Genomic DNA, 12,323 nt, shown 5'->3' with positions numbered 1-12,323 from the left:
CGGGCCACGGCGGCCGGCCGCTCGCCCCCGCCGCGGGCGCTCATTCGATGCGCACCTGCAGGCGGACATTGAACATCACCGAGGCCACCACGTAGAAGTAGGGGAAGTTCATGCGCAGCCGCCAGGCCAGGTCGAAGAAGGTGAGCAGCGTGCGCGTGAGTCCCTTGCAGAAGGCGCTGTACGAGCCTCGGACCGCGGCGGAGCGCGACAGCCGCACCGCCAGGCCGGACAGGGCCGCCGCCGCCGCCGCCACCGACAGAGCCGCCGACGCCGCCATGGGCCCCGGGCCGCAGCACACCCGGCCGACCCGGTACCTGCGAGAGCGCGCGAGGCTTGTGGGCGGCTGGAGTGGAGGCTCCGTGGAGACCCTCGGCCTTTAGAGCCCCGCCCCCGGCTCTCCCCGCCCTCTCGGCTCTCCCCGCCCCCGAGCCGCCTCTGCCCCTCCTCCCGCTAGAGGACCGCACAGCCAACCCGCCCCCATCCGTCCCCAGCTCCTCCCGCTATGCTCCCTCAGCAAACTCCCGCCCCAATGGGAGCCCCGCCCCTCGGCCGTGGCTGCTGCAGAGACTGCTTCGCGCAGGCTCAGTTTGCTACTCTCGCCCAGTCCACAGGCCACGCTTATTTGCATAGACGCCCCTGTGACTGGCCTTCGGGAGCCCCGCCCGCTTGCTTTCGGAGGTGATTTCCCCTCCCCCCCCCACCCCACCGCTCTCCAGTCACCCCGTCCGGAGTATCTAAGGCCACAGGGCTCTACCCCCAGTCATAGCCTCCCTCACACTGTAAATTCCAGCCCCTACCAAAACCCCGCCTCAGTCCTGGCTGCAGCGAGGTTGCTGTCGCGCAGGCTCAGCTTACTAGCCTCCCGCTGCCCAAGGGTCACTGCTTATTTGCATAATCCCTCCCAATTAACATAACACTCCTGGAAACCCAGCATCTTTTGCCGGCCCATCCCATTTGTTCAGCCTCTTCTCATCCTTTTGGGATACCTAGTGTACCTAGTGAGGAGCTCTTCTCCTTGATAGCCCCCTATCCGCCCACCAGCAGGCCTGCCTCAGTATATTTTCCCTGCCTAATGGTCACTCTGCATACCGCCACCCACGTGACCTGCTCCCCACCACAAAGCTTAGCTTCTCTAGCTTGTTCAGCCAAGCCTTTTCCTGGCTGCATACATAGTCTGAGACCCTGAATGGACTGAAAGTATCTATCTCCAAAGATCACTGTGACAGATTCCTTGAGTCTGAATAGGCAATGGCTGGCTAGCGTGAAGGCTATGCTGGTTCTGGAAGAAATCACCTTCAGAAGCCCCTCCCGTGCACAGCTCCATCCTTTACTCAAGTTCTCACCAGAGAGCCTGATCAACCGACCCCTTGTGTCTTCCTTTAATTTGAATAGTTTATATCATGCAATGACAACATCCATATGCATGAATTTTCTTTTCTGGTGTATTTGCCTGTCGCATATATCCCTTACTGATTAATTTTTCCATTATCCTTCCGTGTCTAAGTGCTCTTCTTTACCAATTTACTTGCCTTGGTTACTGAACGTCATCTTAGATTTACATTTGCCTTTGTTTATAGATCATATTATGCTTCTTATAATCCATTCCTCCCAAAAACTATATGCAAATTTTATTTATTAATTTATTTTTTGTCGGTTGTGGGGCTTGAACTCTGGGCTTGGGCGCTGTCCCTGCACTCTTCAGCTCAAGGAGAGCACTCTACCACTTGAGCTACAGCCTCTTCTGGTTTTCTACTGGTTTTTATTGGAGATAAGAGTCTCATGGACTTTCCTGCTTGGGCTGGCTTTGAACCATGATCCTCAGATCTCAGCCTCCTGTGTAGCTAGGATTACATGCGTAAGCCACTGGCACCCAGCTACTATGTAATTTTATAATGGCAATATCTTTTAAAAACAACACTGAAGCACCAAGTCTCAGAAAGGATCATTTTATCCATCTACTTTTTATCCTCCATGAGCAACTTATTGTAACTATGTTCCTAAAACATTTATACCTCATAGATTTCCAGTTGGTGCTAGAATGATTGAGAAACAGGCAATTTATTGATTCTCCACAAACTCACTGGCTGAATTAAACTCCCAGGCTTAGCTACTCAGGAGGCTGAGATCTAAGCACCTATTTCAAAACCAACGCAGGCAGGAAAGTCCCTGAGACCTTAATCTCTAACATCACCGAACAGAAAGAAATGGAGCTGTGTCTCAAGTTGTAGAGTGCTGTCCTTGAGCAAACAAGCTCAGAGATAGCACCCAGACCCTGAGTTCAAGCCCCAAGACCATTAAAAAAAATAAAAGGCTTCATTTGTATCTGGAAGGCAACTTTGGAAATAACTCCCTTCCCTGAGGAGATATTTTCACAAAGGAGGTTTGAGGAGGTCTGGGGAGTGAACTTTCAGACTCTACACTTCAGAAACTAGAATCAGGCAAATGCTTCCACCTTCTTTCACCATAGGACAACTCTTATGGTGCAGAATGACGAGCTGGCCAGGGCTTCCTGGAGAAAAACATCGGCAGTGTTGCATAGTGAGTATGTGGAAACAAGAAAGAGCTATAATGTAGAGGGTCCAAGTGCAAATAAAAAAGCCTTGGAGTTTAGCAGCTACTTATAATTGGCACTCCTTTAGGGAATACTATGTCATTATCTATTGTTGTGCTTGGTAAGTCTGTGCCCTTCTCATGGAAGTGTTGCACAGCCTGAATCAAATCAGAGGTGCTTGGATCTACATACAAAAAATATATCAAAAGCCACCAAAGATCCCAGTAGTGACCCAACCCAAATACCCTACATAATGGTGCATTACCTGGCCACTGTTGAGAGATCTCTTTGTTGGCTCATGTCAAAATCATCTCTCAGAACTACTATGGTTGCTGTGTTGTACCACAGCCCCAGGTCATGAGCAGACCTGGTAGCCAGATTGTGTTTTGAGATCCAATTTAGATGTGAAAATTTTATTTTTCTTTTTTTTGGGTGGGGGGTCCGGTCGTGGGGCCTGAACTCTGGGCCTGGGTGCTGTCCCTCAGCTCTTCAGCTCAAGGCTAGCGTTCTACCACTTCAGTCACAGCACCACTTCTGGCTTTTTTTCTTTTTGTTTATGTGGTGCTGAGGAATCGAACCCAGGGCCTCATGCATGCAAGACAAGTGCTCTACCACTGAGCCACCTTCCCAGCCCCGTGAAAATTTTATTTTTTTATATCTATATTATCATTAATACTGAACAGAGCCCTTGCTTAGAGATGCCAGGATGGAGTGGGTGTAGGACATAAGACTGGTGCTTGAGGGAAAAAAAGGATACAGAGGCACTGAGACATGGAAGATGGCAATCTTGGAGCTAGGCCTTGGAGCCCATCTACATACTCAAGGCAGTTTGCTGCTGTATTTTGTGAGTCAGGCGCTGGCCTTCCAGAAAAGTCCCACAGAGCAGAACCTATAGGTAGAAAATGTACAGCAAGATCCAATTGGCGGGAATTTGAAGCTGGCCTTCCAATCTCACCTCCCCTCACAGCCTGCCACGTGGCAGCAAGACTTGTGAAGTCCCGCCTACTCACGTGATGGTTCTCATTGGTCATCACTAACGAAACCGTGCCCCATTGGCTGAAAGACATGGACAGGCACTGCCAAGCACCACTAGGGAAGGGTTCTGTTCCGCTTGTTCGTTAACTGGCTCATTCACTTGGCCTCAAGTAGGCAGTGCGGGCACAGAGGGGACGAGGTGTGGACTCACAGGAGCACTCGCCTCTGTTACTGTGAGGCAGAGACCAACAGAAGCTTCTTTCACATCAGAGGCTCTTGGGGCTCAGGCCTCACCCACCACAGGAACATGCATCGTTTTTTTTCCAAAGCTCTCCGTTTCTTTGGAAAGCGGACCGTGTCCGAGGAGGAAAAGGAGCAGCACCAGTGTCTCCTGGAAGGTACCTCACGGAGGGACGGGCCCATTGGGGTGCTTCCCATACACCTGGTCTAGGGCCTCGGGGACTGTGTAGGCTTCTCAGCACCCAGAGAAATGCCATCTTATAACGTTAGCATCTCTGACTTCTTGAATCTGTTGCCTCCAACCCAAATAACTCCATTCCTGCCTCTTTGTCCCCACCCCCCCGTCCTCACTCCGGCCTACTACTTTCTCACCTTCCATGTTCAGATGTCCCTCTGGCCTCCTACTTTCTAACCCTCCATATTCAGATGTCCTTCATCCGCGTTCGCTACCTAATTTCCTACTGCCACTCCCACAACCCCCATCTTGCAACCATCCAACAACATGCCCCCACTCCTCTTGTCTGAAGTGCTGGACCAATTTACACATAACCCTAACACTTCAAAGTGGTGCTAATGTAGTGAAAAAGGTCTTTGTGCTGGGTATAGTGGGAAACGTGAGTAATCTAAGCACTGGGGAGGTGGAGGAGGCACGTAGATCTGGATTTAGTGACTTGGGTTGCATGTGAAGACAATCATTTTTTGTGTGGGGGGTGATTTTTTTATTGTTAAAGTGAAATACAGAGGGGTTACAGTTACATAAGTAAGGTAATAAATACATTTCTTGTCAAAGTTGTTACCCTTTCCCTCATTTTTCTCCTACTTTCCCCTCCCCCCAACCCCAGAAGACATTTTTGTTGTTGGTGCTGGTGGTCATTGGGCATAAACTCGACTGAGCTATTGGTTCAAGGCTAGCACTCTACCACTTGAACCACAACCCCACGTCCCGTTTTCTGGTGGTTAATAGCCAATAAGAGTCACAAGGACTTTTTTTTACCTGGGCCAGGCTTCATACCATCATCCTCAGATCTCAGCCTCCTGAGTAGTTAGGATTACAGGCGTGAGCCATCAGTGCCCAACCAAGGCAATCTTTAAAAAGAAAAACAAACAGTTTCTGCTGGGGCTGTCTTCCCTCTCCCCCAACTTCTCCAGATACCTTTGAACATTTTTTGTATAGATGCCAAGTGAATGGGCATGATTCCTAGTTTTGTTGGGTTTTGTTTATTGTGCTGCGCTTCCCTCTTTCCTTATTTATTTATTTATTTTGGTCAGTCGTGGGGCCTGAACTCTGGGCCTAGGTGCTGTTCCTGAGCTGTTTAGCTCAAAGCTAGTGCAATACCACTTGAGCCACACTGCCACTTTCAGCTTTTTCTGCTTATGTGATGCTGAGGAATAGAACTCAGAGCCTCATGCATGCAAGGCAAGCACTCTACCATTGAGCCACCTTCCCAGCCCTTTATTTTTCTTTTCTTCCACCTACCTATTTTAACAAGTCCATTTATGTATAGAATACTTCTTCCTAATAATCTCTTTATCATTGCACTCATGATCCTGTACCTCAGTAGCCTAAGTGCTATGATTATAGGAAACTTTCTTTATATACTTACAACAATATTGGATCTGCATATATGAGGGTGAATTATTTTTGTCGTATAGGGCTTGAACTTAGTGCCTGGGTGCTGTCCCTGAGCTGTTTTTTGCTGAAGCTCTACTACTTTGAACCACAGCTCCCCATCAAGTATTTTAGTGGTGATTTGGAAATGACAGACTCAAGGATTTTCCTGCCCAGGCTGATTTTGAGCCATAATCCTCAGATCTCAGTCTCCTGCATAGCTAGAATTACGGGTGTGAACTACCAGTCCCTGGTATAAATTTTATTTTCTTTCCTAAGAGGGCATGTATATTTATCTGTGACAGTCTTCTCTCTGTCATTATGATGAAATATCTGAGATCAATCAACTGTAAAGAGGTAGTGATTATCTTGCCTTGTGGGTTCTGAAGGTTTACATAGAGAAGGTGATTTGTCTCTGTGGCTTGTGGTAGGAAGCATGTGCTAGAGCATATGTGCTCACCTCATGGCAGCCAGGAAGCAGAGGGAAAATTGCTTTTAGAAACAGTACATCCAGTAATCTCTGAATGCCTAAATGACTTAATACGTTATTGAAATCAGAACCATTATTTAATTTAATTTATTTAATTTTCTCCCAAAGCCCCAACTCTGAACACAGCTGAATTGGGGACCAAACACAAACACATTAACTTATGGGGATACTTACTATCCAATAAGAAAAGCCAACTGGGTGAGTTATTTTTAATTTGTTTACCTTTGTACACTAAAAATCTGAATCTGGCACTGAGTGCCTATAGAGTAGAATTCTTAAAAAATGTTCTTATATTCCTATAGTTAAAACTCGGTGATTTGCCCATGCTAGCTGGCACTATACTTGGGCCAAGTCCTTAACCCTTTTGATTTTGTTAATTTTTTAATCAAGTCTGCCTGTTAAACCAGCCTTGCCTGAACCACAATCCTATTTATGCTTCCAGCCCTAAATGGGAGGACAGTCATGACCTACCATGTCCAGCTTTTAATCAGTTGAATTGGATCCCTTTTACTTTTTTAAGCTTTAGAAAGCTTCCAATCAAACATCCCTGTTTCAAGTTCACAAATAGCCAATTTTAATCTTTTTTTTTTTTATTGTGGGGCTTTAATTCTGGGCTTGGGTGCTGTCCTTGCACTCTTTAGCTCAAGGCGAGCACTCTACTGCTTGAGCCACAGCACCACTTCCGGTTTTCTAGTGATTTATTGTAGATAGGAGTCTCACCGACTTTCCTGCCTGGGCTGGCTTTGAGCTGCAATCCTCAGATCTCAGCCTCCTGAGTAGCTAGGATTACAGGTGTGAGCCACCAGCGCCTGGCTTCAGTTTGAATCTTTTTTTTTAATTTTTTTATTGTAAAGATACTATACAGAGGGTTACAGTTACATGAGTGAGGTAATGAGTACACTTCCTCTTGAACATGGTTACCCCCTCCATTGTTTTCCCCCTACCATCCCCTCCCTCCCTCCCTTCCCCAGGTTTTTTTTTTTTTTGATTGTGATTAAGTGATTACATAATTTCCGGAAATTCACAGTATTGTGGAATAATGATGCTCATTTAAAGTCACAAGTTCATTCTAACTTTCCTAAAGCAAATTGTCTATCACAGTCTGTAATATATAACGGTGCTCACATGTTATATACCATATATGTGATCAGCAGCGTGGGGATATTTAGTAGTGGTTCAACCAGATGAGTGGGAGTTCTTTGTTTCTTAAGTCCTGTTAGTTTTGTCATATCACCTAACATTTTGGATTTAGCATCCACTTATCAGGGAGACCATGTACCGTTTGTCTCTTCATTCTTGGCTTACCTCGCTCAACATGATTCCTTCTAGCTCCATCCATTTCCCTGCAAATGCCATTATTTTGTCATTTCTAATGGCTGCATAATATTCCATTGTGTATAGATACCACAATTTTGGACAGTTTGAATCTTTTAAGGCACACATTTTGTTAGTGACAGCCTAATAGAATATGAGAAGGTTCGCTGAGTGGTTGGTGCTTCTACCAGAATTATATTAGTTCTAATTTGTGTCTATTACTTGTAGCTGCCAAGCTTGGGACTAAGGGCTCTAAGGCCTAAGTGTCATTAATACAGTGTTTAAGAAGAATAGTCATAATGTTGCCATGTCAAGGCACCAACAGGAAGAAAGGTACACAACTGAGCTGAGGACCAGGAGAATTCATACCCCACATTCATATTCAACACCCATATCTTAATTAATTACTTAATTTGGGTGCACATTAGGGGTAACATTTCTTTTTCTTTTTTTCTTTTTTCTTTTTTTGCCAGTTGTAGAGCGTGAACTTTGGGCATGGGCACTGTCCCTCAGCTGTTCAGCTCAAGGCTAGTGCTCTACCACTTAAGACACAGCACCACTTCCAGCTTTTTCTGCTTGTGTGGTGCTGAGGAATCTAACCCAGGGCCTCATGCATGCAAGGCAAGCACTCTACCACTGACCCACCTTCCCAGCCCCCTAGAATTTATTTTTCATATATGCTTTGTCTGATCAGGTATTTAAAAATATCTAGATGCAAGCTAGTTCTAAATTAAAAATATGTGTGTAAACCTATCTACACATACAAGGTCATATGCATACATACACAAAACATATTAACTAAAGTATGTAATATGCAAGGGAGAATTCCAATGGTGTACTCTTTGAACAACTGAGGTACAGTTTAACAAAATGAATACCGGGAAACTAGAACATGTGTTGTCAGGGATGGGTGAGGTCAAGCAGAGGCATTAGACAGAGACAAGAGGGACTGGGAATGTGGCTTAGTGGTAGAGTGCTTGCCTAACATGCATGAAGCCCTGGGTTCAATTCCTCAGTACCACATACACAGAAAAGGCCAGAAGTGGCACAGTGGCTCAAGTGGTAGAGTGGTAGCCTTGAACAAAAGAAGCTCAAGGACAGTGCTTAGGTCCTGAATTCAAGCCCCCAGGACTGGACAAAAAAGAGACAAGAAAGGGTGGGCAAATGCAATCATAATATTGGATGTATATATGTGAAAAAGAAACTAGGTAAATTGAAGGGATGGATGAGGTTTAGAGAAATGGGGAAGAATAATGAAAGGGGTAACATTGATACAGATATATTCACAAGATGACATGTTGAATTGAGACCCTTTTTTATAACTACTTAAGGATAAGTTTTTTTAAATAAAAATCTCCAGGTGCTGCATTGGATGTTATTGATAATAATGATGAAATTGTATAAGAATAGTAGCTGTTTAGCCAGGCGCTGGTTGCTCATCCCTATAATCCTAGCTACTCAGGACACTGAGATCTGAGGATCATGGTTCAAAGCTAGCCCAGGCAGAAGTGAAGCCGTGGCTCAAAGTGCTAGAGAGGTAGCCTTGAGCACAAAGGCACAGGGATAGCGCCAAGGCTCTGAGTTCAAGCTTCATGCCTGGCCAAAATAAGAATAATTATCATGGTTGCCTATGGCTTTCTAGATGAAGATAGAGAACAAACTAAGGTTTCACTCTTAGCTGTTGGAGGCCTTCATAGTTCTAAACCGTGTGCATGTTGTTGTGCCATGGTATATAGGCCTAGGACCTAGACCCCTTTCCAAGAAACCTTCACACAGTTCTGTACACCACTGCTAGACAGTGTTCTGCTAATGAAGTAAATGATGCTGCACTGGAGGACAAGGAGCACTGGGGAACAGGGAGAGAGGTGCTGCACTGATGAACAGTGTGGTAGAGGTAAACTGATGGACAGCATGTGAGCCTATACACCATGTCTTGCTGCTGTTGAATCTATAAGCAGTAGAACCTGTGATCAAGCATGACCTCCCATGACCTCATCAGGCCAGACAATCTCCTCCTGTGGCTTCTCTGAATTAAAGGAGAACCTGAAAGTGGCAACACACATGCACATGTTAATATTTATAACCATCACAAGAAGCAGACAGTTTGAGGTGGGGTTTTTTTTTGTTTGTTTGTTTTTCCTTCTTCTTTATGGTGCTTGAGTATTAGCCAGGGCCTTGTGCTTGCTAGGCAAATAGTATACCATGGAGCTCCATTCCTAGCCATGAAGGTGTTGGTAATATCCTGATTGTGTAGATGGGTACCAGTTGCACCTGGTTAACAAATGTGCTTATTCTCCTACAGAAGATGAGGGGAGGAGCTGTGATAAAAAGGCAGGCAGTTGGGCTGGGAAGGTGGCTCAGTGGTAGAGCGCTTGCCTTGCATGCTTGAGGCCCTGGGTTTGATTTCTCAGCACCACATAAGCAAAAAGAAAAAAGCCAGAAGTGGCGCTGTGGCTCAAGTGGTAGAGCGCTAGCCTTGAACTGAAGAGCTGAGGGACAGCGCCCAGGCCCAGAGTTCAGGCCCCATGACCAGACCCAAAAAAAAAAAAAGGCAAGCAGTTGGGGCCCAAACTCTGCTTTTAGCTTCTACACCCAACTGCTTTCAGTTGGAAGCCAGTGTGCTATATTGAGAAATGGAGCAACCTGCATTTGCACCTGGATGATTGGCCTCCAGAATCCTGCACCCTCCATCCCTGTGTTCTACTGTCCTTGTGACCTGTATCTCAAGTATAACTCACTTTATTTCTGCATTTTAATCATCGTTTACCACAGTCTCATCTGGTAGGGCTTATTGGATGTGCGTGCATGTATTTTTAATTATGTTCTTCTGTGTTTATTACAGGGAATACGAAATTTAAAACTGTGGAAGGAGTGGTAACAAAGACCAATAATGATCATGGTTGGATTGATGAGTCCATCTTCTTCCATAATGAGAATGTGACTGGTGATCTCCCTCTGAGAATTGGACAGAAAGTTACTGCAGTTGTGGAAGAAAATGAAACAAGCCTTGGATGGAAAGCAATCAAAGTAAGTTCTATGAAGTGGGGACAGTTCAGTATTTTTGGAAAGGCAACCTTGATGCTATTTGTCCAGCTTTTATGAGGGACCTAGGGTAATGGAGGGAGAGTAGGATTTCATTATCAACTAGCATGACTTCGGGAGACATCTGCTTTCATTTTAGTAATGCTATTGGTTTTAGCAAAAGTATCAATTTAAAACCTGTTATTGATGGGGCTGGGAAGGTGGCTCAGTGATAGAGCGCTTGCCTTGCATGCCTGAGGCCCTGGGTTCGATTCCTCAGCACCACATAAGCAAAAAGAAAAAAGCCGGAAGTGGCGCTGTGGCTCAAGTGGTAGAGCGCTAGCCTTGAGCTGAAGAGCTGAGGGACAGCGCCCAGGCCCAGAGTTCAGGCCCCACGACTGGACCAAAAAAAAAAACTGTTATTGATATGTGGTTGATATATATATACTCTGTTAACTGTTCTGCACTCAAAATGATTAGCAAAGATAAGTATGAGCATATATATTTTCCTGCAAGTTCCTTTTTTCTCTCCCACATAATGAATCTCTGTATTTGTAGAAATGTGATTGACAGGCCACCAGCCAAGCTTTTTGCTGGTTAATTGGAGACAGAGTCTCAAGACTTTTCTGCCCAGGCTGGCTTTGAACCAAAGTCCTCTGAAGCTCAGCCTCCTGATATCAGGCATGAGCCTCTTGTGTCCAGCTTTACTATTGTCACTGTACTGACACTGTAAGCAGCTGGATGGGACAGTTTGTATACTATCAATCTCTGAAAGTTTTGACCATCTAAGGAATAAAATTTACTTGTATTTCCTTATCAGTTTGGGGAAAATAGAGCAACTTTTCTTAGAATTACTTGTCAGGGACATTAGAAGTATTTGCATGTTAGGTAAAATTTGAGTTTTGTGTAGGACCTTTGTGGTGGGCATAGCTCCCAAGTTTGCCTTTCAACTTTGACTTTAAGCAGCAGGCAGTCACAGTTCACCCCTCACACATTTACCACAGATTAGTCCTGTGAAAGTTGTTTACATCTGAATAGTCTATCTGGCATTGGTTTTGTGTAGCAAGTGAGAGAAGGATGCAGACTTTTGTGAATGACTTTCTGCCCCCATGTATATGCTGAATGTAAGGATTCACCTTTCCTTCAAGTTCAAATGCCCTTTATGCCATTAAACACAATCTCATAGACTTGATATCGTTGTGGGGGGGGGCAGTCCAACAGACCCACTTAAATTATGACCAAATGATTTGCATTTCTGAAACATTATGGCATATTTCTTCAGCCTTTGCTAGACTGGTTTTCCTACTGCAACTTTTATTTATGTTTTGGAGATTTTGTTTGTGTGTGCAGGTCCAGGACTTCAACTTAGAGTCTGGATACTGTTCCTAAGCTTTGTTGCTCAAGGGTAGTTTTCCCCTACTTGAGCCACAGTTCCACTTCTAGCTCTGTGTGTGTGTATGTGTGTACGTGAGAGAGATTAATGAGAAATAAGAATCTCCGGGACTTTGCCTACCCCAGGCTGACTTCAAATGGTGATCCTTAGATTTCAGCCTTCTGAGTAGCTAGGATTACAGGTGTGACCCACAGGCACTTGGCCTATTCGGTAGATTTTAAAAGATATTTGAAAAGATATTGGTTTATCTGTGTCTATTGAGAAATCATTGTGTTGTGTTCCTCCACACATCAAAATTACAACAATTATGCCTGAAAATCTACTGGAATTTTTTGAAAGTTGCAATATATATTTGTCAATGTTTATGATAGTTGTTTAAACCACTTTTAATAGTGATCTCAGTATTTGTTCTTATAATTACTTTTGGTCATATCTGAAGCAAGTCTTTCTCTACCTTACAGGTGGAGGCTTTCTGTGAAGGTTGTATTGGTGGTAGACCATCAGAAACCAAAATGAATCTCACCTTTGGAGTGTGTGGTGATGAGTACCTTAAACACTCAAATTACTTCGCTCTGGATGTTGTTTGTAAAGGTACAGTTTACATTTTGCAAACTCTGAAATTAGGTTTTACCTAATTTCTTAGGGGAATGGTTACAGGCATTATCTCCAGGGCTGAAATTGGATACTTCCTTTTTTTTTGGAGGGGGGGGGATCCGGTCGTGGGGCCTTG

General features: G+C 44.8%; 1 protein-coding gene across 1 annotated transcript in view; it reads left to right on the top strand.

Moving 5' to 3' along the window:
* Positions 1-529: 529 nt before the first annotated feature.
* LOC105986917 overlaps positions 530-12,323 on the top strand; it is a 33,231-nt gene continuing 21,437 nt past the window's right edge. The window contains exons 1-5 of the mRNA XM_013018055.1: positions 530-678; positions 2,468-2,538; positions 3,856-3,924; positions 10,022-10,206; positions 12,055-12,184. Coding sequence (XP_012873509.1) covers positions 530-678; positions 2,468-2,538; positions 3,856-3,924; positions 10,022-10,206; positions 12,055-12,184 — 604 coding nt within the window. The remainder of the gene's footprint in view (positions 679-2,467; positions 2,539-3,855; positions 3,925-10,021; positions 10,207-12,054; positions 12,185-12,323) is intronic.

Source organism: Dipodomys ordii, unplaced genomic scaffold (genome assembly GCF_000151885.1).
Source record: "Dipodomys ordii isolate 6190 unplaced genomic scaffold, Dord_2.0 Scaffold38, whole genome shotgun sequence".
In the NCBI taxonomy this organism is placed as follows: Eukaryota; Metazoa; Chordata; class Mammalia; order Rodentia; family Heteromyidae; genus Dipodomys; species Dipodomys ordii.
Note: the sequence above shows the minus strand (reverse complement) of the source record. Positions and strands in the feature narration are given on the sequence as shown.